At 40.2% G+C, this 27,049-nt stretch overlaps 1 protein-coding gene across 4 annotated transcripts in view; it reads left to right on the top strand.

The window, feature by feature from the left end:
* slc2a9l2 (solute carrier family 2 member 9, like 2) overlaps positions 1-13,923 on the top strand; it is a 374,573-nt gene extending 360,650 nt beyond the window's left edge. For all 4 annotated transcript variants that reach the window (XM_073043122.1, XM_073043121.1, XM_073043123.1 and 1 more), the window contains one exon: positions 13,233-13,923. In XM_073043122.1, coding sequence (XP_072899223.1) covers positions 13,233-13,505 — 273 coding nt within the window. In that variant the 3' untranslated portion in view covers positions 13,506-13,923. The remainder of the gene's footprint in view (positions 1-13,232) is intronic.
* Positions 13,924-27,049: the final 13,126 nt, after the last annotated feature.

The following is a 27,049-nucleotide window of genomic DNA, read 5'->3' as shown; positions in this document are numbered from 1 at the left end:
TCTGTGGAGTGAGGTGGTATTTAAACAGGAAACATGAAAGCCAAGTACCAAGAGAGTCCCCTGTCATCCGCTTCAGGCCTTCCCTCACTGTCTGAACAGCCCGCTCAGCCAAACCATTTGAGGCTGGGTGGAAAGGAGCCGTCCAAATGTGACGAATGCCATTCTGCCGCATGAACTCACCGAACAGCTCACTGGTGAACGTCGGGCCATTATCAGTAACCAGAGTGTCAGGCAACCCGTGGACTGCAAACACTTGCCTGAGTTTGTCTATGGTTGAGGGGGCTGTGGTGATGCTCATGACGTGAGCTTCAATCCATTTGGAATGCACATCTACCATTACAAGAAACATCTGTCCCATAAAGGGGCCAGTAAAGTCCAAATGTAGCCTAGACCAGTGGTAGACTCGCCACTCTCATGGGTGCAAAGCAGCTGGTGGTGGCATCTTCTGATTGGTCTGACATTGTGTGCATGATTTTACCTTGTTCTGCAGATCCTGATCCATTCTTGGCCACCAGACATAGGATCTTGCAAGGCTTTTCATTCGAGACACCCCTGGGTGAGTCTCATGAATATCCTCAACAATCTGTGAATGGCCAGGGGGAGGCACGATGACCCTCGCCCCCCCCCCCCAGAAAATGCAGCCATCCTGCAGACTCAGTTCAGTCTTGCATTTGGCATAAGCCCTCAGTTCCTCTCCTTCCACAACTCTGGTCCAACGCCGGATCCCGCCTCTTGCTACCAACAGCTTCCCGATTAGTATTAACTTACTTTTAATAATACTCACATTATAACATGAATAATTTTTGGCCCAAGTGACAACTGTTTAGCCAAGCATGCCTAGCATTAATATCTAAGGATAAAATTAGAAAGGAAATGTCTCGCTTGATATGTCATGAAATGCACATGATTATCCTTGACAATTCCCTGGTTTCACTGCTGAGCTTGAATCACTGTTTGGTTTCATGCTCTTGGTTCTGCAACAACCTGGAAAGGTCGGCTGTTGGACATGTGACCTTCTCCATGGAGTACCAGTTTCATTCTATGATGACCAGTATGGTTGACCAGTTTCTCCTCCAGTTTGCTGGCATGTAGATTTTACCAAGAACTAACCAAAAGTATTGTAGATTAAAATCTCTGTAATGGCCACAGTTCAGTTGCTTGGATTTTCAAGTCCAAAGTTCAAAGTACATTTATTATCAAAGTATGTATACATTATACAACCTTGAGATTCGTCTCCTAACAGACCGTCTGGATGGGAAGAAGTCTACAAAGAAGTCTCTAATATCATCAGTCCCATGACTTTAAATCAGGTATCTCAGTTTGGGAATATTTTAGATTCTAAATTGTAGATGCAATGCATAGTAGCTAATGTAGCTGACTGAAAGAAGAGTGAGGAAGCTATGAACTACAGATGATTAAGTTTAGCATCATTAGTGGGGATTATGAAAGTTCTTCAAAGTAGTGAGAGGACAGTTGGGGAAGTTTATCTTCTTCTGCTTGTCAGATGATTGCATTCCTTACATTAATGGCTAGAAGATCTATTTTGTTGAATTGGAAAGAAATTAAACCCCCTATTTCATTGATTTTCTCAAACTATGTTATGTCTAAATTTGGAAAAAATTAGAAATGTCATATATGACCCTTCTATTAAATTTGAAAAGACTTGGAGGCCATTTATTCAATATTTTCACATGATGTAATTTGACCCTGTTCCAATCCTATTTGTTTTTCCGGTTTTGATTATATGTATGTTGAGAGGATCAGAGTTGGGGACACTGATGATTCTTTGTCTTTTTATAGATACTATAAACAGCCCATTTTTTTCCTTCCTTTTTTCCTTTTTTTTTCTTTATTAGTTAGTGGTTAGTTTGTTAGATTAGTTTTTCTTAGAGTAATAATATTTTTTTTACCTTTTTCTCTTTTCTGTTTTTTTCAACATGATATACCTAGTTTTTTTGTTGTTTCGTTTATATGATAGTTGTATCATTCATGATTTGGGAAGACTTAACTATATTGTACTTATTGCCTGTCCTTTCATGTTCATTTTAATTTTGTAATTTTGTAATCCCAATAACTATGTATTAATCTTATCATGTTGATATTAATAAAAAGATTGAAAAAGAAAGACAGTTGGGGAAGGGGACAGATTCAGCATGGATTTATAAAAGAGAAGTCATATTTGACAGATGTGTTAGATTTTCTGAGTTTGTAACCAGCTGAGTAGATAATTAAATTTGTCTCTAAGAATACCTTCATTAAGATACAGCACAAGAGATTATAAAACATCTGGCACACATGCTGTCAGAGAGTGAAACCCTGTTGACCTGGCTAATGCAGTTGAATGAGTTCCCATCCATTACATGATCAGGTGTTTTGGTACTACATGTAATCTAGTTTCATAAATATTGGACATAAAAACACCGTCAGAATTGAAAGTGTTCTGTATATTTTCAGGCCATCTCAGGTCATTTATTTCTCTTTTTTAATTAGATAATCGCTAATATAAAACATTACTGAATACCGACAAATAGAAAAATATATCCTTCTGGGTATATCAGCAGAGCAAGGAAAGACGTCCTGCGTAGTCATCATGAGGAACACACCGGATTCTGCAGATGTTGGAGATCTTGAGCAACAGACACACAAAGTGCTGGAGAAAGTCTGCAAGTCAGGCAGAACACATTGGAGGGCTGAGACCCGTCATCAGGATTGGAAAGGAAGGGGGCCAAAGCCAGAATAAGAAAGTTGGGGTGGGGGGAGAGGAAGGTGGAAGATTTTAGGCAAGACCAGGTGGGGGGGGAATAAAAAAGTAAGAAACTAGGAGGTGATAGGTGGTAAAGGTAAAGGGCTGAAAAAGAAGAAATCTAACAGGAGAGGACAGTGGTCCATGGAAGAAAGAGGAAGAAGGGAACCACAGGGAGATGATTGGCAGATGAAGAGAAGAGAAGGGATTAGAGAATAACCAGAATGGGGAATGGAAAATAGAGAAGTGGGAAGGGGGAGAAATTACCAAAAGTTGGAGAAATTGATATTCATGCTATTAATTTGGAGACTACACAAATGTAATGTGAGGTGTTGCTCCTCCAACCTGGGTTTGGCCTCATCATGGCAACAGAGGAGGCATGGAGAGGATGTTTTCAGTAGTGGGTGAGAGTCTAGGACCGGATGGCAGAGCCTCAGAATACATGGATGTCCCTTTAGAACAGAGATGAGAAGTAATTTGGTGATAAGGTGGTGAATCTGTGGAGTTCTTTGTCACAGTTGGCTGTAGAGACCAAGTCATTGTGTATATTTAAAGTGGAGGTTGATGGGTTGATAATTATAAGTGTCACAGTAATGAGGAGACAGGAGAATGGGGTTGAGAGGGTTAATAAATCAGCCATGAATGAATAATGGAGCAGACTTGAGTAGACTAATTCTGTTCCTATGTCTTATGTCAGAATGGAAATGGGTAGCCACTGGAAGACCCTGCCAGACTATGTAACAGTTTCCGACTCCTCAATACCCAGAGTCTGGACTAACACCAACTTACTGCCCTCTACTGTGCCTGTTGTCTTGTTTATTATTTATTGTAATGCCTGCACTGTTTTGTGCACTTTATGCAGTCCTGGGTAGGTCTGTATTCTAGTGTAGTTTTTTCTGTGTTTTTACGTAGTTCAGTGTAGTTTTTGTATTGTTTCATGTAGCACCATGGTCCTGAAAAACATTATCTCATTTTTACTGTGTACCGTACCAGCAGTTATGGTCGAAATAACAATAAGAAGTGACTTGACTGGATTTTTGGCAGCGAACAGAGCGAAGATACTCGATAAACCAATCCCAATCAATATTGTATTCAACATGGTCTCTTCTACATTGGTGAGACCCAATGCAGATTGGGGGACCACTTTGTCGAGTACCTTTACACTGTCTGCCACACCGTCAGGATATCCTGGTATCTATCTATTTCAATACAACTTCCCATTCCCAGTCTGACATGTCTATCCATGGCTTCCTTTGACACCTCATTCTGTTTGGGTAGCCTCCAACCTGATATCATGAACTTCTTCCACCTATCACCTCCTTGCTTCTTATTTCAACCCCTATATCCCTTTCACTCCTTTATCTTTTTATTCTGGCTTCTGCCCCCTTCCTTTTCAGTCCTGGCCCAAAATGTCGACTGTTTTTTTCCCCTCCATAGGTGCTACCTGACTTGCTGAGTTCCTCCAGCATTTTGTCAGTCGGTATGGAGCTAGGTTCCAAATGAGGAAGAAGAGCCTCAAATGTAATCACATCTGGATTATTCCCAGAGTTGGATGCAGGATATCTTAGGACAAGTACAATTAGCTAAATGAATGTGTGCCAAAAGTTGGTGTGGTAGAAATGGGTTGCAGGTCTTGGAGAGTGGTGCCATTTTCCTTGATCTATTTGTCAGTGATATGTTGTAGACTCTCACTTGGCTCTCTTAATTACTTTTCCAGGCACCTCTATTCTTCTGTAGGACCTCCCCTCTTTTCAGTGTTCCATATCTAGTTATGTTTACTTTTTTATATCTTTATCAACCCCCTGATATCTTTTGATAACTAGAGTTTCTTGCATTTGCTGTGTATACCCATTATCATTATGAACCTGTTGACCCTAAACTGTCACTAATTCACTTTTAAAAGACTACCACTTCCTAAATATAGATACATTTGCTATTAACTGCTCCTAATCTATATTTGCCAGGTAGCACACACAAAATTGTGACCTGCACATTGAGTCAAGAGTCGTCTTTCAGTCCTGCCAAAGGGTTTCAGCCTGAAATGTCGCCTGTACTCTATTCCATAGATGCTGCATGGCCTGCTGAGCTTCTCCGGCATTTTCTGTGTGTTGCTTGGATTTCCAGCATTCTGCCAGGTCTTGTCTTTTTGACTCATTGGTTGTTTTTCAAGGCAGTTACTTGGAAAGCTGATGAAGGCAAGGCAATGGGTATTGTCTGTGTGAACTTTAGCAAGGCATTTGACAAGGTCACACATGGGAGGTTGAAGGTCAGAAGGTCAAGAGAGTGTGGAATGAGCTGTCAGCACAAGTGGTACATGTGAGCTCAATTTCAAGGTTAAAGAGAGTTTGGAGAGCTACATAGATGGCAGGGGTATGGAGGGCTGTGGTCCTGATACGTGTTAATGGGAGTAAGCAGTATAAATCGTTGGTATGGACTAGATGGGCTGAAGGGCCTGTTTCTGTGCTTTACTTCTCTATCACTCTATAACTCAACTGAACTGTTCGCACGACCTGTGGACTCTCCTTTAAGGACTCCTCAACTCATATTCTTGATATTTATTGCTTATTTAGTATTATTATTATTTCTTTGTTTTTGCTTTTGTATTTGCAGAGTTTGTGGTCTTTAGCACGTCGGTTGCTTGTCTATCCTGTTCGGTCTTTCATCAATTCTATCATGTTTTTTGTATTTACTGTGAATGCCTGCAAGAAAGCTCAGGGTTGTATATGGTGACATATATGCACTTTGGTAATAAATTTACTCTGAACATTTTTATTCTCTCCACAATCTCATCAACTCCCTCCAGATCCTACCACTCACTTCAACACAGCAACTCTTCAAGGTGGCCAGTTCAGCTACTAACCAGCACTTTTCCATGATATGGGAGAAAGCTGAGTAAACCAGGGTGAATATTTAATCTCTACACAGACAGTATCTGGATTTCCGGCACTGTAAGGCAATCTGTAACTCTACCTTAAAGGTCAAAATGGCGCCACTGTACAATACTCCCTCGGTCGACATCTTCCAGATAGCCCACGAAAATGTCTGCTTTACTTCTTCTACATCTGTTTTTCACCTTAAATGTGTTTCTGGGACTGATAGAGCCGGCGGTTTGCAGTTTAGAGATTGATCTAGCGCTTTGCTGTCTGTGAAAGCAAGCGTGTACTCAGACAGCCACAAATGCAAAGAACGACTCCATTTTGCCGGTTAGAACACCCATTAACCATAGAACCATAGAACATTACAGCACAGAAACAGGCCTTTTGGCCCTTCTTGGCTATGCCAAACCATTTTTCTGCCTAGTCCCACTGACTTGCACCTGGACCATATCTCTCCATACACCTCTCATCCACTTTACACCTGTCCAAGTTTTTCTTAAACGTTAAGTCACGGATTAAAGCGTCAAGGAAGATTGAGACATCGAGGTGAATGCAGAAGATGAGCAAGAGCTCAGCGCTGACTGCCTTCCTTTTCGTCACTGCCGGGGAAGGAGTCTGTGAGCGGCGTATTGCTGTACGGCTCACTGTGGCAGGCGGGTAGGCCTTTCTGCCTCGTGTGGTGTCCCTTTCTTTCGATGAATGCCGGTGATATTGGAGGATGCTGTCATGGTTCTGTGTTTATGGACTGTGGACTTTTTCAGACTTAGACTTTTTATATTCAGTGTTTTTATCGCCTGTTCCTTTTCCGTTTTGTTGTGCAAGGGGAGGGTCTTTGTGAGTTGATGTTCTGTTGTGATCTGTAGTTTTTTGTGCAGGAGGAGGGAGTTGATGATCAGGATGTTGTTCTTTTTGTGTGTAGGGGGGTTATAATGTCTCTCTCTGAACGACTTTTATGTTCTTTTTTTGTTTCATGGCTATTAGGAGAAGACAAATTTCAAACTTGTATACGAATACATGCTTTGACAATAAATGAACCTTTGAACCAGCTGCATCACTGTGCTGTCTATTGGTATTCAAGTCGACTTTCCACTATTTCAGGACTATACTTATCCCTTCACATAATAACAGTGAAAGGCTTATTGAGAAAGTAAGGAGGCTTGGGATCCAAGGGGACATTGCTTTGTGGATCCAGAACTGGCTTGCCCACTGAAGGCAAAGAGTGGTTGTAGACGGGTCAAATTCCGCATGGAGGTCGGTGGCCAGTGGTGTGCCTCAGGGATCTGTTCTGGGACCCCTACCCTTCGTGATTTTTATAAATGAGCTGGATGAGGAAGTGGAGGGATGGGTTAGTAAATTTGCTGATGACACAAAGGTTGGAGATGTTGTGGATAGTGTGGAGGGCTGTCAGAGGTTACAGCGGGACATTGATAGGATGCAAAACTGGGCTGAGAAGTGGTAGATGGAGTTCAACCCAGCCAAGTGTGAAGTGGTTCATTTTGGTAGGTCAATTATGATGGCAGGATATAGTATTAACAGTAAGACTTGGCAATGTGGAGGAACAGAGGGATCTTGGGTCTGAGTCCATAGGACACTCAAAGCTGCTACACAGGTTGATTCTGTGGTTAAGAAGGCATACAGTGCATTGGCCTTCATCAACTGTGGGGTTGAGTTTAGGAGCTGAGAGGTAATGTTAGAGATATATAGGACCATGATCAGACCCCTCTTGGAGTACTGTGCTCAATTCTGGTCACCTCACCAGAAGGATGCGGAAACCATAGAAAGTGTGCAGAGGAGATTTACAAGGATGTTGCCTGGATTGGGAAGCATGCCTTAAGAGAATAGATTGAGTGAACTCGGCCTTTTCTCCTTGGAGCGACAGAGGACGAGAGGTGACCTGATAGAGGCGTATAAGATGATGAGAGGCATTGATCGTGTGGATAGTCAGAGGCTTTTTCCCAGGGCTGAAATGGCTATCACAAGAGGGCATAGTTTTAAGGTGCTTGGAAGTAGGTACAGAGGAGATGTCAGGGTTAAGTTTTATACGCAGAGAGGTGATTGTGTGGAATGGGCTGCCGGCGACGGTGGTAGAGGCGGAACCGATAGGGTCTTTTAAGAATCTCCTGGATTGGTACATGGAGCTTAGAAAAATAGAGGGCTATGGGTAAGCACATAGCTTACATATGGAAATGTTCAGCACAGCTTTGTGGGCCGAAGGGCCTGTATTGTGTTGTAGGTTTTCTATGTTTCTATGAAACTTAAGGTTTTATGTTCACTCTCCCCAAGGTGCTCACCCACTTACACTTCATCCACTTGGTTACCTTCATTTCTTAGGACTAAATATATCACTGCCTTTCCCTATGTGGACTCTCTGTGTACTATTGTTACCAAGCTCCTCTGGATGCACTTTTAAAAATTCCACCCCAACTAAAACACACCAGTTAGCAGTTACTGTTTAATGTTATAGTTAATATTGGAGAAATTCCCTTCCTCTATTACTACAAACCTATTTATCTTATATCTTTCTATGATTTGCCTACCCATCTGCTCTTCTGTTTCCCACTGTTGGGATGAACGCAGCATCATCCCAGCAAAGTGATTGCCCCTCTTCACATTCCAGCCTTATGCTCTCATTTGAAGAGTATCCTTATTAAAAAGGATCTAGTGCTTTCCCGGCATATATGACAAATAAACTCTTCTTGGGCTTCCAACTGGGTACAGGTATCAATTTTAACAGAGGACAAGCTGCCATCTTAATCAGGGATGATGCCTAGGCATGTCTAGTCCAGTGATGTAGACACCCCCCCGGTCATCCATCCCTCCTGGTTGATTAGTTCTCATCCGATCAGGTTTCCGCTGTCCCACCTTATTTACAATCAAATTCCAGTTCTTACTTAGAGTGAGACCTTCATCTTTGTTAAAATTCTTTTCCACTCATTTTATTTCAATGACTTCCTTCACCAGGTGGTCCCAAAAGCCATTGGCACGCCACAGTAGTTTCATGGTGTCAAAGTCAATTCTATGGCCATTACAAATGCAATGTTCTTCTACCACCGATTTCTTCACCCATCTGACTTGCCAGTACCAGAATACTGGATGAATACCACTCACAAACCCATAAGGAAGCTCAAATAACTGTTTATGTGGGTCAAAGATGACGTGGGATTCAGGATGGCTGGCGTTTTCAGAATTCCCTGTGAATGTTGGGCATATATCGGCCAGACAGGACTCACGGTGGAAACCCGCATCAAGGAGCACAAGGGGTGTATCCATTTGGGTTATTTGAAGATATCAGTGGTAGCAGAACATTGTTTTTGCAACAGCCATAGGATTGTCTTCAAAGGCTTAAAACTACTGTGCCAATGGCTTGTAAACAAGGTTGGGCAAGGTAAATTTCTTCTTCTTCATTCTTCATCCATTAGGGCACAGTTAGTGCAGTGAGAATGGTTCCAGGGTCAGTGTGAGATGTGGGAATTCTGGGAGACCTCCAGCCTGCTGGTTAACCACATCTACATCAAGCAGCAGCTCCTCAAAGAACGTGTTAAGGAACTGCATCATCAGTTCAGTGACCTTTGTCTCTTACGGGAATCTGAGGCGGTGATAGATAGGAGTAACAGAGAGGTAGTTACCCTGAAGTTGCAGGAGGCAGGTACCTGGGCAACTATCAGAAGAGGAGAATGAAATGGGCAGCCAGTGCAGAGTGAACCTGTTCCCCTTAATAATGAGCGGATTGCTTTGGATACTGTGAGTGGGCGACCTGCCCAGTGGGGGGGCATGGGGGGTGTAAGCCGCAGGAATTTGTTCTCCGGTATTTAGTCTGACACTGGCACTCAGAAGGGAAGGAGGGAGAAAAGGGCTGTGGCAGTGATAGGGGATGCCATTGTTAGAGGAGTAGACATGAAATTTTTTGGATGTGAAAGAGACACCTGGATGGTATGTTGGCTCTCAAGTGCCAGGCCAGGCATTTCCTGGAACAGGTCTACAGCATTCTAAAGGGCGAGGGTGAGTAGCCAGAAGTCTTGGTACATATTGACACCAATGACATAGGGAGGAAAAGGGAGGAGATCCTACAGAGAGAATTAGGGAGTCAGGTAGAAAACTAAACAGCAGGACTTCCATGGCAATCTCTAGATTGATGCCTGTGCCATGCAGCAATGAACCAGATTTGAACAGGAAGCTTAAGGTAGAGGAACCCTTAGGAGATAGTGATCATAACATGATCACTGCATTTTGAGAAGGAGAAGCACAAGTCAGATGTATCAGTACTATAGTGGAGTAAAGGGAGTTACAGAGGCATGAGAGAGGAGCTGGCCAGAGCTGATTTTGGATGATGGCAGAGCAGCAATGAATTAAATTTTGGAATGCACATGATGGATACATCCCAAAGAAGAAATATTCTAAAGGCAAGATGACGCAACAGTGGCTGACAGGGGAAATCAAAAACAACATAAAAGCTAAAGAAAGGGCATATAGTAGAGCAAAAAATAGTTGGAAGTTAGAGGATTTATAAAAGCTTTTAAAAACCAACAGAAGGCATCTTAAAAAAAATCTGGATATGGATGTGGAAAGGGATTTTTTATGTGGGAGAATCTAGAAATAGAGGCCACTATTTGAAAATACGATACCACCAGTTCAAGACAGACATTTTTTGTTCTCTCAGGGAGAGGTCATTGTTTGCAGCTCTCTTCCTCAATGGGCAGTCAAAATAGACTCTATGAAAAAATTTAAGACTAATTTACAGTATATAGAATCTTCGAAGTGAAAGGATTAGGAGATTAGGCAGGGATGTGGAGGTGAAGTTACAATCCTATTTTAATGAATGCTGGAATGAGCTTCAGGTCTGGGTGGCCTCCTCTTGTTTCTAACTGATACGTTTGTTCTATCAAAGGAATGATTTGCCAACAATTATAGGACTTACCACTATGTTTTATGCTTACAGAGCACCCTAGGAGTCAGGAACAAATTTTGACATGCTGAAGTTAATTTTACTAAAAATTATTCTTGTGCATAAAGAACAGAATACAGGAACACAAATGTTTGCACTGGCAATGATGACAAACTAGCTAATCTCATCTGCCTGCACATTGTCTCTCTCCATCTAATTCCTGCCCGTTCATGTATCTATCTAAATGCCTGTTAAATGTTGCCATCGTATTTGCTTCTACCACCTCCTTTGGCAGCCTGTTTCAGCACCTACTACTCTCTGTGTAAACAAAATTCTTGCCTCACACATCTCTTTTAAACTTTTCACCTCCTGTCTTAACCTATGCCCTTTTGTAATTGACCTTTCCACCCTGGGAGAGAAACTATCTACTTTACATATGACTCATAATTCTATAGGCCAATACTAGGTCTCCCCTCAATCTTCAGTACTCCAAAGAAAACAATCCAAGTTTATCCAACCTCTCCTTATAGCTGATATTCTTCAATCCACGCAACATGCTGGTGAACCTCTTCTGCACTGTCTCTAAAGCTTCCACATCGTTCCTATAGTGTGGTGACAATAGTGCAAGACTGCACACAGTATTCCAATGTGGACTGACTAGTATTTCATACAGAGGCAACATGACCTTCGGACTTCTATGCTCAAAGGCCAACCAATGAAGGGAAACGTGCCATATGGTTTTTACCATCACCTTCGGAGACCTGTATCCCCAAGCTCCCTGTTTCACTTTTTGTTCATTTTTGGACCACAGCACTTCCTCTTTTTTGTAATGTTCCAACATGTCACTATCCTCTTTACTGAATTCCCTAGTTTCTATGACTTTCTGTATGGTAATGAGAAATATTCATTTAAACCACTCCATTTCTTGTGGCTTCACACGAGAGATGACTGCATTGATCCTTAATTGGCCCTATTCTCAACCTAGTTTGGATGCTTAACAACTGGCCTAGACCTGTATCTGTGCTGTACGATTTTAATACCCACTGCTAGAAAAAAAACGGAAAAAAAGATGTTACTAAATCATAATTCTGTAGGTTTTTTTATTTCTAATATTACAATAACAATTTAAACATATATGTTAATGATTGCCCAATTAAACACTGGGCAAACCGATGAAGTATGTAAAATACATTATGTTGACTCCTGTGTGCCAAGATTAAGGAAGTTTCTGAACAGATGAAAAGGGGGAAGGTGATCAACCAGAGGTTGTTGTGTACATCAATACCAGCAACATAGGATGAGATCCTGTAGAGTAAATATAGAGAGTTGAGCAGAAGGTTAAAAAGGATGACCTCAAGGTCTATAACCTCCAGATTACTCTCAGTGCCACATGCTAGTGAGGGCAAGAATAGGAGAATAGGACAGATAAATGCATGGCTGAAAAGCTGGTGCAGGAAGAAGGAATTTAGGATTCCAATTGGGACATTGGGATCTCTCCTTGCACAGAGGTAGTCTGTATATGAAAAACAGACTGCACCTGAAATGGAGGGGGACCAATATCCTGCTGGGGAGATTTGCTAGTGTCACTCTGGAGGGGTGGGGTGGTGACTCAAAGTATTTGTGGGTCAATTAAAATAAGAGAGAAAAAAATTAAAGCATTAAGTTCAGTAGGTAGAAGCAGGGCAGGGAGCAAGGAAGATCTGATTGGCTAAGCTGCATTTATTTTGATTTAAGAAATCTGTCAGGTAAGGCAGATGAACTCGGGGCATGGATAAGCACATGAGATTGGGATATTAAATTGTGGAAATTAAATAAACATGGTTGAGGGAAGGGTTTGGATAGGGTGCAATTTGTTAAATGCCTTCAGGAAAGTTTTCTCAAGCAATATGTAGATGGCTCTATGAGAAGGGTTAACACTGAGCCTCCTGTTGGGAAATGGGCAGGGCAATTGACGAAGGTGCTTACCATGTCAATGCCAGCTATTAGGCATCCATCTGTATGAATACTATTTTCCATCAGTCTCTGCCCTTCTATACTGTGACTTCTCAACTGTTGGGCTACATCCTTCCTGAATGTTGATCATTCCTGCCATCACAAGAGGGCCTTGGGCATTAAATTTATTAAATAAGTCTGCCTCTGTACCAGTAGATTTCATTACTGGAGTGGCCAATAACTGCTGTAATAGAAATCAAAAACACAGCCACTGCTGGAGGCAGACAATGACAAATGAGAAAATGATTTTTTTATGCTCCTGCTTCACACTCTCAGAAATTGTGGAAGTAGGCATATTTTGAAGAGCATGAAAATAAAACAAATTCTGGAACCTGAAGTAAAAATAGAAATGGTGGAAACTCTCTGCAAGCCAGGCAGCATCCATGGAAAGGAATATTTCAGAAAAATGACCTTTGTTAGAACAGGGAAAGATTGAGGACAATAAAATAGTTTTAAATTTCAGACAGAGCGTGAGTGGAAGGAACAGGGCAAAGGGAATGGTTGAACCATTGATGATGAACAAGGTAACAGTGACAAAGGAAAATCCTTTCAGAGAGAAGAACAGATTTTCTGAGGTTGACGTTACTGGAAGAGAAATGGCTGTGAATTCAGTGGTAATGAAAATCAAATTGCAGCGGTTGAAAATATGGAAGAGAAACAATAAGTCTTGAAAATATGCTAACCTTTTAAGGTGATGATCTTTATTGATTTATTTATTGACTTTTTTCTTTACACACAGAGTGGCCTGGGAACATTCTGTTTCCTGCTGTTTGCGGTAATTTGTCTACTAGGATCACTGTATCTTTGCCTTGTCTTACCTGAAACCAAGAACAAGACCTTTGCACAAATCTATCAGTCATTTGCCAAAATCAACAAGATGCCCAAGCAAGAAAGCAGACAGATGACAGAAATGGAAACTGATCTGGAACAAAGCTTTCTGATGACTCCTTTAGGTAAAGTGAAGGAAGACAAAGCAAATGAGGGCTCCAACCCTGTTCAGAGTATTGCTTAATTTAAGGACAAACAAATCACTCTAAGTTATAAACATTATAAATTTATATTCAAATAAAGACAATGCACCAAATACTCAGCAAGTCAGGCATCATATATGAAGAACCAGTCATACCTACATTTATATTACTTATTACAGTGTTTTTGAATCTCATTCTGCACCGTTTACCAAAAATTTCTTAAGAGGGCAACGTATGCCAATTGTAACAATTTGTTTGAGAGCTGCAATATCATCTGGGCACTGACAATGAAAATAGTTGCAGGTTTCTAAGAAGAAAAAGAGGGTTCCTTTCTCACTATGAATATGTATGAAAGGAAAGTGGCTGATTGTGATCAATTCCTCTTCGTTAAAATATATTGTATCAGGCTGCTAATGTATTAGTCTACTTGATTTCAAGTTAAACATAACAATTGTTGAAGTACATGTCTCCTGAGAATTATGATCATTTTAATTTGTTCAATTTTTGAGTTATTTTGAATAATTTTCATGGATTGGACTTGAAACTGCCACAGGCAGCAGGTGAGTCAATGGATCTCTCTTTAAAGCAGCCTAATGTGCAGGCAGAACCATGGAGACTAAAGAAAAACTGAAAAAGCTAGAAATCTAAAACTAATACTGAAAATACAGGAAGTATTCAGGGGGCCAGACAACACCGTTGGGAAGAGAAACAAAGTTAATGATTCAGGTCAAAGACAATTCATCTCTACTGGGAAGGAAACACAAAGAACTCCTTAAGGTGCAGGGATGGTACGAGACAAAGCTTCACCTACTCGAAGTTCAAAGTAAATTTATTAATTAACATATACAAGTAGGTCACCATATACTACCTGGAGATTCATTTTCTGGTAGACATACAGTATGTTACGTATTCAGGCAACAATAAATATAGATGAGTTAGGCAAGGGTTTTTATAACAAATAACACGTTTATTAAACACTGAAAACAAACCCCCTCAAAAGTAAACAAACTCAAACATGACCGGAACTCAGCTGCTGGGCAGCTGCTCAAACAGTTCTTAATAGCTTTGCAGTCCCAAACAGTCTTTAAAGCGGTATTGAAAAAAAACAGTTCTTTAAAACGGTATGCCAAAAGAAAACAGTTCTTTAGAGCGATATGCCAAAAGTTCAAAAGCTCACAGTCCTTTTAAAAGGGAGAGACTTTTTAAGGCGATTTAAATTCTCTTCCACGTCGATGTCCTTCGATTCCCCGGCGTCGAACTTTCCCACGAAGAATTTTATAAAATATAACGGCTTAAAAGTACTGACCTTTCTTCCCACACTATTCTCAATCCTTTCTGGTCAACCCAGGGATTAACAGCGAGAATAGTCAACGAAATCCTTCCGAATGAGGATCAAACAAGGTCGAACTTTTCCACCTTCGAAAATCGGTTCTCCTCGATTTTTACCTTCCAAACTTTTCTTCACTCTCCACCAGCAAAGAAACCGTTAGCAATGACCTTTTAAACTTTAGGCATTATATAGAACTTCATTTTTAACTAAACTGCGTCATCACATTAAATCACGCAGTGACATGAAGTCATCTTGGCAAATTCCGCCACGAACTGCCCCACCTGACAGGGTGGGTCTTCCTTTTATACCCTGTAGAAAAAACCTGTCACATGACCTCTACTGGCGGGAAAATGACATCACTCCACCATCACAAGACCATTACCTCATGTCCAGTATAACTTCAACCCCAGTCACATGACAAGGGTACCACTGCCACGTGTCACGGGTACGTAACACCTCCCTCCAAAAAAAACATTTTTGGTCTGACAAGAACAAAAATTTTAACAATCACTTACAAGAAAAACAAATGTATAAATTATATAACATACACAATATACAATACAGTAGGAGTGTTACAATAAAAAAAAACCACTCCAAATAAAAAAAATATTACATTGTACATTCAACATCGAGATAGACAATCAGCAACCACATTATCTTTACCTTTAATATGAGTTATCACAATATTGTACTCTTGTAACATCAAACTCCAATTTAACAATCTTCTGTTTTTGTTTTTCATCTTACTCAGAAAAACTAACGGATTATGATCAGTGTAAACAATAAGTGGTTTTTGAGTTGTACCAACATATACCTCAAAATATTCCAAAGCCAAAACAAGAGATAACAATTCTTTCTCTATTGTTGAATAGTTTCTTTGATGCTTATTAAATTTCTTAGAAAAGTAAGCTACTGGATGATCAACCTCATCACCCTCATTCCTTTGCATCAATACTGCTCCCGCAGCTTCATCACTAGCATCTACAGCTAATGAAAAAGGTTTTTCAAAGTCAGGTGCCTTAAGCACAGGTTGTTGACATATCATTGTTTTCAATTTTTCAAATGCTTCCTGACAAGGCACTGTCCACACAAACTTTACATTCTTCTGCAGAAGATTAATTAATGGAAGGGCAACATTAGCAAAATTCTTACAAAATTTTCTATAATATCCTACCATTCCCAAAAATCTTCTGAGAGTTTTTTCCCCCGTCGGAGTGGGAATCTCTAAAATTGCCTGAACTTTTGCCTGAACAGGAGCTACCTTACCTTGACCTACAACATAACCAAGGTAAGTCACAGTGGCATGTCCAAATTCACTCTTGGCTAAATTAATAGTCAAGTTAGCTTTTGAAAGCTTTTCAAACAATTTCTCCACCGCAATTACGTGTGCTTCCCAAGTATCATTTCCTGTCACTAAATCATCAATATAAGCACCAGTATCTTTCAATCCCTGAATCACAGAATTAATCATCCTCTGGAAAGTACCTGGGGCATTCTTCATCCCAAATGGAAGAACATTATACTCATATAACCCAGATGGAGTTACAAATGCAGAAATCTCTCTACCTCTGTCCGTTAATGGAACACACCAATACCCTTTCAATAAATCAATCTTTGTAAGGAACTTTGCTTTTCCAACCTTATCTACACAATCATCTACTCTAGGAATTGGATATGCATCTGTTTTCGTTACAGCATTCACCTTCCTATAGTCCGTACAAAACCTAATACTACCATCAGGTTTTGGCACCATAACACATGGCGAACTCCAATTCGAGTTAGAATGTCTAATAATATCATTCTCTAACATATATTCAATTTCTTTCTCAGCAAGTTCACATTTTTCCATGTTCATCCTATATGGATGTTGTTTAATAGGTTTGGCATCTCCAACATCTACATCATGTGAAGCTATAGTAATCCTTCTCAGAACATCTGGAAACAAATCCTTATACTTAAAAATCAATTCCTTCATCTGTTGTTTCTGCTCTAGCTGTAAATGTGCTAATTTCTCATCCATATTTTCCAAAATGGTCGAATTAGGTAACCTAACAGAAACAATGTTAGATTTAGAATGAAAGTCAGATGAATCATCTATCATGTTCCCAGTTAAATCAAACTCATTCTCACTAACCACAACAGTCACAGTATCAGATTGTTTCTCAAAATATGGTTTAATCATATTTATGTCGCAAAGTTGTGTTGACCTGCGATCTGGAGTTTTTATTACGTAATCCACATCATTGATTCTAGACACAATTTCATAAGGACCATGAAATCTAGCTTGTAAAGGATTTGTCTGCACTGGGAAAAGAACCAACACCTTATCTCCAGGCTTAAACATCCTCATCCTAGCTTCTTTATCATACCAAGTTTTCATTTTCTCCTGAGCCAACTTTAAATTTTCCTTGGCTAAACTACAAGCTTTATGTAACCTGTCCTTAAATTTCAAAACATAGTCCAACAAATTAGTATGCACTTCCTTACTAATCCACTGTTCCTTCAATAAAGCTAAAGGTCCTCTAACTCTATGCCCAAACACAAGTTCAAATGGACTAAAACCTAAAGATTCCTGTACCGATTCCCTTACTGCAAATAAAAGTAAGTTTACACCCTCATCCCAGTCACTTTCATTTTCCACACAATATGTCCTAATCATATTCTTGAGAGTAGAATGAAACCTCTCCAAGGCACCTTGCGATTCTGGATGGTATGCAGACGAAGTGATTTGCTTAGCTCCCAATTTATAAACTATCTGTTGAAACAATCCAGACATAAAATTACTACCTTGATCAGTTTGTATTTCCTTAGGCAATCCAAAATAAGTAAAGAATTTTATAAGAGCCTTCATCACAGTTTTAGCTTTTATATTCCTAAGTGGTACTGCCTCTGGAAACCTAGACGAAGTACACATGATAGTCAACAAATACTGATAACCAGTTTTTGTCTTTGGTAATGGACCAACACAATCTACAATAACTTTAGAAAACGGTTCACCAAATGCTGGAATAGGTTGTAATGGAGCTACTGGTGTAACCTGATTTGGTTTACCCACAATTTGACAAGTATGGCACGTCTTACAAAACATCGCCACATCTTTTCTTAAACCAGGCCAGTAAAAATGTTTTAAAATCTTGTCCACAGTTTTCCTTACCCCTTGATGTCCACCTAAAGGCACACTATGAGCTAAAGTCAAAATCTCATTCCGATAAACTTTAGGAACAACTACCTGATAAACAACATTCCATTCCTCACTTGCAGGAATTGTAGGCGACCTCCACTTCCTCATCAACACTCCTTTTTCCAAATAATATCCTACTGACACCTTCTCAATTTCACTGCCTAGTAAAGCTTGTTCCCTTAATTTTATAATCTCAGGATCTCTATTCTGCTCTGCTATCATCTCCTTCCGAGACAGAGATAAATCTTCATAGTCAGACATACTCCCAGAATCTTGTTCAAACAACGAAGGTAAGAAAGTCTCTGACACATCCTCAAAACTCGAATCCTGAGTCGAACAGTCATGAGTAACAACCTCATTCTGCACATCAATTTTTTTAGCCATAGCTCTAGTCACAACACAGGAAGAATCTGTGTTAGAATTCACCTCTGGTTCCTCTGATTCCATTGTCAAATGCACTTCAGGAAAAACTTGTCCACCTGCCAAGTCATTACCTAACAATAAAGAAGTACCCTTCACAGGTAAGCTATGCTGTAGTCCTACTTTAACAAATCCTGTAACTAACCCTGACTTTAAATTTACTTCATGTAAATGTACAGGCATAAAATCACTTCCAACACCTCTTATGTAATTTACCTCACCAGTATCACTCTCTTCATTAAACTTCAACACACTATCTAACATCAGTGATTGAGAAGCTCCAGTATCCCTAAGAATTTTTATTGGCACCAGAGTAGATCCTTCTTTCAAGGATACAAACCCTTCAGTTATAAAATGATCATATCCCTTTCTAACTTTGTCAGACTCTAACAAATCCTCATTTGTGTTTACCAAACCCTGTAACTTTACAGGTGCTTCAGTATGTTGCACACAAGCATCTGGAACTGCTTCCTTCTCTTTCTTTTTCAATTTGAAACAGTTAGCTATTACATGGCCAGGCTTCTTACAATAGTTAAGACCAAACTGTCTTTCCTTCACAGGTTTTCCTTCCTCCTTACCTCTCTCATTAACCTCTGATTTAATTTCTAATTTACCTGGAGTCTCCATATTATTTTTCCTCTTGAAAATTCTACCCTGAGGAAATTTATTCTTATGGATTAAAACATACTCATCAGCTAATCTAGCACAGTCCTGCAATTTATCAGTATCCCTCTCATTTAAGTAGGTCCTTACTTCAACAGGAATGCTTCTTTTAAATTCCTCCATTAAAATCAGCTCTCTCAATGTATCATAGTCCTCATTTACATTTTTAGAAGAAACCCATCTCTCAAAACACATAGCTTTATCATAGGCAAATTCCACATAAGTCTTTTCCACAGACTTTTTCAAACTCCTGAATCTTTCTCTATATGCTTCTGGGACTAATTCATATGCTTTGAGAATATTTGTTTTCACAATATCATAATCTAATGCTTGCGCAGCAGTTAAAGCTGTATAAACTTGTTGTGTTTTGCCTTTAATCACACTCTGTAACAACACTGACCATTTATCTTTCGGCCACTCTGACATCCGAGCAATAGTTTCAAAATGTTGAAAATATCTTTCCACTTCTGTTTCACTAAATGGAGGGACCAATTTAATTTCTTGGCTAGCAACAAACGGTTTTTTAGAATCAGAAGACTGATTCCCAGACCTTAAATTCACCATTGCATATTCAAACTCTCTCTTTTTCTGGTCAGATTCCAATTTATAACGCTCCAACTCTGCTTTACTTTGTTCCAACCTCATTTGCTCAATTTGCAACTGCATCTCCAGATTACTTATTGGAAACGATTCTAAAATCGATTCATCAAAATCACCCGAAGCCACAAAATGTGATGCGATTTTTCTCTGTATTACAGCTTTTGATGTAGTCGCCAAAATACCTTTAAGTTGCAATCTCTTAGCAATCTCAGATACTTCAGTTTTTTTCGCCTTCGCTAACAAATCCGCGTCTGGCGAATCCAAAAACTCATCAATATTCATCGTTGCCGAATACCACTCACAAGTCAATCAAACAAAAAAAAACGAGCAATCCCCGTTACCAAAACACCGATTCAAAATTCAAAAAACATTTTAAACTCAAACGATCCAAATCCGGACGCAGCCCCCATAATTAATGTTACGTATTCAGGCAACAATAAATATAGATGAGTTAGGCAAGGGTTTTTATAACAAATAACACGTTTATTAAACACTGAAAACAAACCCCCTCAAAAGTAAACAAACTCAAACATGACCGGAACTCAGCTGCTGGGCAGCTGCTCAAACAGTTCTTAATAGCTTTGCAGTCCCAAACAGTCTTTAAAGCGGTATTGAAAAAAAAGTTCTTTAAAACGGTATGCCAAAAGAAAACAGTTCTTTAGAGCGATATGCCAAAAGTTCAAAAGCTCACAGTCCTTTTAAAAGGGAGAGACTTTTTAAGGCGATTTAAATTCTCTTCCACGTCAATGTCCTTCGATTCCCCGGCGTCGAACTTTCCCACGAAGAATTTTATAAAATATAACGGCTTAAAGGTACTGACCTTTCTTCCCACACTATTCTCAATCCTTTCTGGTCAACCCAGGGATTAACAGCGAGAATAGTCAACGAAATCCTTCCGAATGAGGATCAAACAAGGTCGAACTTTTCCACCTTCGAAAATCGGTTCTCCTCGATTTTTACCTTCCAAACTTTTCTTCACCAGCAAAGAAACCGTTAGCAATGACCTTTTAAACTTTAGGCATTATATAGAACTTCATTTTTAACTAAACTGCGTCATCACATTAAATCACGCAGTGACATGAAGTCATCTTGGCAAATTCCGCCACGAACTGCCCCACCTGACAGGGTGGGTCTTCCTTTTATACCCTGTAGAAAAAACCTGTCACATGACCTCTACTGGCAGGAAAATGACATCACTCCACCATCACAAGACCATTACCTCATGTCCAGTATAACTTCAACCCCAGTCACATGACAAGGGTACCACTGCCACGTGTCACGGGTACGTAACAAGTACAACATAGAAATACAATAGAATCAATGAAAAACTGCGCACAAACCACCAATGTGCAAAGGCAGATTAACTGTGCAAATACAAAAAAAAGCAAATAAGTAAGTAGAGTCATAGACTAGAAATAGACTCTTTGGCCCATCTAGTCAGTATTTAGTCCCATTGTGGGACCTGAACCATAACGCTCTGTACCCCTCCTATCCAGGTACTAATCCAAATTTCTCTTAAATGTTGACATTGCTTCTAGCGGCAGCTCAGTCCACACTCTTGCCACACTTTGAGTGAAGAGGTTCACCCTCATGTTCCCCTTAAATATTTCACCTTTCGCCCTTAACCCATGACCTCTAATGTTAGTCTCACCCAACCACAGTGAAAAAGTCTGCTTGCATTTACCCTAACTATAGTCCTCATAATTTTATGTACCTCTACAAAATTTCTCCTCATTCTACTGTGCTGTAGGGAATAAAGTCCTAACATGTTTAGCCTTTCCCTATAGGCCAGGTCCTCAAGTCCTGGCAATATCCTTGTAAATGTTCTCTGCTGTCTTTTCAATCATGTTGACATCTTTCATTTAGGTAGGTGACCAAAACTGCTCACAATGCTCCAAATTAGGCCTCACCAATGCTTTTTACAATTTTAACATACCATCCCAACTCTTATACTCAGTAGCTTGATTTATGAAGATCAATGTGCGGAAAGCTTTACGGCCCTATCCATCTGTGACACAATCTTCATGGAATTATGAATCTGTATTCCCAGCTCCCTCTTCTACAGCACTCCTCAGTGCCCTACTGCTGTTTAAATCCTACCCTGGTTAGTCCACCAAAAGTGTAACTCCTTGTACTTGTCTGCATTAAATTCCATCTGCCATGTTTCCAGCTGGTCCAGATCCTGCTGCAAGCTCTGACAGTCTTCCTTGCTGTCCACTACACCCCCACTTTTGGTGTCATCCATTAATTTGCTGTTCTAGTGTACCACATTATCACCCAGATCATTGATATAGATAACAAACAACAATAAACCCAGCACTGATCCCTGCGGCTTTCCACTATCACAGGCCTCTCGCCAGAGAGACAACCATCTACTACCACTCTCTGGCTTCTCCCACCAGGCCAATGTCTAATCAAATTTACTATCTCATCTTGCATGTGCAGCAACTGAATCTACTTGACCAACCTTTCATGTGGGACCTTATCAAAGTTATTGAGAGCATGTGTTGTAGAGTCCTTGAAAATGAATCCATAGGTTGTGGAATCAGTTCAGTGTTGAGCAAAGTTATCCATGGTGGTTTAGGAGTATGAGTATAATACCGTTCCTAAACAGTTCTTACGTTGTTATAACATTTAAATGTTGTGGACAATGTTCACCCCTCTGTGCTCATCAATCAACTTGATCACCACTTCAAAAAATTCTATCACATTTGGGAGGCATCATGCACAAAACCATGCTGACTTTCAAAATCCTTTTGAATAACTTTCCCACCGCTGGCTCACGAGCTTGTCCATACTGCCCTTATGAATAAAGACAAAACATGTTCTAGCCTCCAGTTTTCTAGTACCTCAGCTGTGGACAGTGAAGATATAAAGGCCAAGGGCCCAGAAATTTTCTTCCTTGCTTCACGTAACATTGGAGAATGCTCCTGGTCAGACCCTGGGGACTTAAACATTATTATGCATTTTGGACCTCCTCATCACCATAACGTTAATATGCTCCAAGATATCACTGTTCTCTCTCTGTACTCTAACTTCCATAAAGACAAGTGATTCTGGAGTTGTTTTAAGAGGAGGAGGATAAATTTTGGAAAGATTAGGGAATTGAGGTTTATGGAAGGCAAACACAGAAGAGCAGATGAAGGGTAATGAATGACAAAGCAGATGGTAGGTTCCACTGGCCTACAGCTTCTTCGTATCATCTTATGTTTGCATATTCATCTTCTTTGTTGAAAAGCGGGAAGTGGTCTACATCATTATTGTCAGAGGGCAGAACTGTGCAAGCTGGTGCTTCTATCTCTCCATGCTGTACACCTGCAAAATGTGAGGCATTTCATCTCAGTGACTGAGGTGACAATGAGCTGGAGTTCAGCACCAACCATACACAAACACAAGTCTCAATAGTTCCATTTAATATCAGAGAATGTATGCAGTATACAACCTGAAATTCTTGTTCTTCGCAGGCATCCACAATAATTGAAGAGTGCCCCAAAGAATGAGTGACAGTTAAAACAGTAGAACCCTGAAGCACCCCATACACAAGCAGCAGCAAAGCAATGATCCTCCCCCTCCCTCACTTACTTCAGCATCCCTCCACACACCAAGCAAGTAATAGCAAGGCCCCCAAAACTGGTTAGGCACAGGAGTACGTTCAGCCAGAGACTCATTCCTGCCTGTGGCCATCAAACTTTACAACTCCTCCCTAGGAGTGTCAGACACCCTGAGCCAATAGGCTGGTCCTGGACTGGTTTCCACTTGGCATAATTTACTTAATATTATTTAATTGTTTATGGTTTTATATTGCTATATTTCCACACTGTTCTTGGTTGGTGTGACTGTAACGAAACCCAATTTCCCTCGAGATCAATAAAGTCTGTCTGTCTGTCTGTCTGACTATCATTCACCCAACAATTCAGCTCACCACTGGCTCTCTCTTGCTCCCTAATAACGGGACAGAGAGGTGACATCCTTTCACAGTGAGAGCGGAGACCAACAAAAACAAACAACTTGCCGATTTATAGTCTGCTGTATTGTTTTTTTTCCCAAGTTCTCTGACTGGAGAATCAGCAACAAACTCTCCACCACCAATGAGAGAGAGAGAGAGAAATCTCTCTGCAGACGATTGATAGTGGTTCTGGTGTGAAAGTAGTATTGGTTAAATAGTTTCCTGAGGATTACTGAGTTATAGCTCTCTGGCAAGAAGGATGAAGAAAATTGTTGTGACGATGATTCTTATTGATGAGTAATCTTAGATTGCATTTGCTGTTAATGAGCTCCTGAATCTCCTGGTTATTCTTCTCAAACTAGTCATTAGTGTTTTCTGGTAGAGAATCCAATAGATCTTCACAGATCCCTATGCTTTCTCTATTCTCTTCTACCTGTAACTCCAGATCCACAGCAATGTTACAGCGGCTTTTAATTACCTCTGTAGTGGTCTGAGTAGTTAATTGTTTAAAGACCAGTTAGTGATGATCAAGACCTTCAGGAGCATCAGTATCTGGAGAGATCGTGGGTTGCAAGTTCATAACTTCTTGAAAATGACATGTGATAAATGGGGAGCAGCCTCTCAAAGTCCAACCGTATGTCCCTGTTGTGAGAGTTGGAAACAGGGCTCTGTTGAAGCTGTACACAGGATGCAATGGATTACAGAAACATTGATGAACTGCAGCCATGCCATCAACTTTGGATAATGGAGATGGGGGGTCATCGATGGTTATGCTCCACTGGGAACTAAGGGCCCAAGAAGAAGAAGTCATGCCACTGGGTGTAAAAGTTGCAGCTATGTAAAACTTTGGTTAATGTGGCATTTATGAGTATTGTGTACATTTCTGGTCACTGGAAGAATGAGGGGAATCTATGGAGACGGTGCAGAAGTTGTTGAAATACAAGAGTATTCACTACTTGGAGAGGTTGGACAAACTTTGATTGTTTTTGTTGGGTCATCAGAGACTCAGACATGACCTGATAGGAGAATATCAAATTATGAGAGACATGGACAGGGTAGATAGTGGGGTGGGAATGTCAAACACTAGAGAGCATGGGTTTAAGGTGAGAATGGAAACATATAAAGGAGATAATGGGAGAAGCCGCCAGTGGAAGTGATAGAAGCAGTTCTGATGTCACTGTTTAGGAAGCATTTAGCCAGGCGTATGAATGGCAAGCGTATGGGGGTAGTGGTCTTTGTACAAGCATATGGGATTAGAGGTTAGAATGGCATCATAGTCAATGCGGACATGGTGGTTGAGCGCACTCTTCCTAAGCTATACTGTTCCATATTCTAATAAATGCTAGTCTCAGAACTAACGATTTGTTTGTGAAGTGTGGGTGTATGATTTATGATTTTTTAGAAAATGTGCATCTGCAGTTATTTTCCACACTCCTTTTGGTACACCTGAAAGCAAACCACCAAAAAAATTAAGCAGTGATTTCCAATGACATAGCTCACTCAGGTCACAGAGCACTACAGCACAGAAGCAGATCCTTCGGCCCATCTCTTCACTGCTGAGCTGCATGGTTGTCACAGCACCTCAGTGATGACATAAATCAGTGGGGAAGGCAGGCATTACCTGCGTAGCTGATCAGATGAGCAGTTGAAACAGACCCACTGAAGTTTTTTGCTATTGGCATGGATGGTGCTTAATCGTAATCACATCTCACTCTGATTATCAATGAAAGCAGTTCCCGTACTGAAGTAAATAGCATTTCAAATAGAAAATTAAATAAGTAAAAATGTAAGTTTCCTTTGAATACATTTATGTTGTGTTAAAATATTGTTAACATTAAGTTGTAAACTTTTGTTAAAGCCTACAAAAAATGGTGGATACAGCCCAGTTCATAAGAAAACCCCTCCCTACCATTGAACACTTGTACAAAGAGCATGGCCACAAGAATGCAACATCCATCATCAAGAACGTCCACCATCCAGGCCATGCTCTCTTGTCACTGCTGCCACCGGTACAGCTCCTGAACCACCATGGGCAATTTCACTCACCACAACACTGAACACAAGCTATGGACTCACTGTCTAGAACTCTACCACTCATGTTCTAATTTATTTACTAATTATTTATTGTCATTATTAATTGTTTTTATTTTGCATTTGCACAGTTCGTACAGCTTATCTTTTGCACATTGGTTACCTATCAGCCATTGTATGTAGGTTTTCATTGATTCTATTGTGTTTCTTTGTTCTACCAAGAATGCCTGCAAAAATGACTCTCAAAAATGTATTTGGAGACATAAATGTACATTGATAATAAATTTATTTTGAACTTTGAACATAAATTCACTTAAAATTGAAAGTGCCTATCTCTTCAATCCAAGTTGGCAACTTCTAATGAATGAGATCATGCTACATGGTTAGTGTAAACTGGGAGGACCAATACAAAGTAATCCCGCCCCTCTGCTCAGCAAGATTGAGCAGCTCTCCTGCGGTCACGATGGGGTCCAGCAGCATGACACTAGCACTTGGCCTTCAGCAAACTCCCGACTTCTGAGTTGGAATGCAGAGATATGGCAGTCAGCAATGAGCTGACCCCCAAACTACAGCTGTTTATCAGTATGTGAATCTGCTGACTATCATTGGCATAAATTGCCCCATCATTGTCTGTTTCTGAATGAGTTGCTTCCATTTTGAGATTGTTCAGTTCTGAACCTGCCCGTTGTGGAAAACATTAAGCTTTATATGTGCACAAATGTGCAAACAAGTCGGTGAAACTGGCTGTGAGGGAAATAGCTATAGAGAGCGCCGGTAACACCTCTGTATGTTTTATCAATTATGGTGGAGGAAAATCTTAAAAGAGATATGTTTTCATTGTTTTCTAAATACAGTTGCATTCTCAAAATGTACATTTCCTACCGAGGTTTGCAGAGGTAAAAGGATAAAATAGAGAGGAAGGTTACGCAGACACTTCCACCAAAATAGGAAGTATCAAAGTGGGTGGTAACAATTTAAGTACAGAATGTTTCCTGCATTCAGATGAAGAGTTGAATGTTGGTCACAGGTAACTTTAAAATAAGAAGAACTGGTACATCAAATGAAATTTCATCATAACTCCTGAGAATTCAGTTTCTACCAATTTTAAACAATTTGGAAAATAAAACAAACATTCTCAGAGGGCCAGTGATACCATCTGGGTGGATTTGAGGAATGGGCAATGTGTCTATTTTCAGACGAGCTGTTTGCTTATTAGGAAATCGTTGTGGAGTTCGTTACATGTCACTTGCTAGACCACAATGACACAAGCAAAGCACAAAGGAAATCCCGAAGGGCTGGCCATGATTTAATATGAAAACAATCAAAACGAGAAGTATTTTATTCATTAGTATCAGATTGTCAGCAGTTCACTTTAGGCTACATGAGAGATGGTGTAAAATAGCTTAGAAGAAAG

This window comes from Hemitrygon akajei, chromosome 4 (assembly GCF_048418815.1).
Source record: "Hemitrygon akajei chromosome 4, sHemAka1.3, whole genome shotgun sequence".
Taxonomy (NCBI): Eukaryota; Metazoa; Chordata; class Chondrichthyes; order Myliobatiformes; family Dasyatidae; genus Hemitrygon; species Hemitrygon akajei.
The sequence above is the reverse complement of the archived record's forward strand: the minus strand, read 5'-3'. Positions and strand labels throughout refer to the sequence as shown.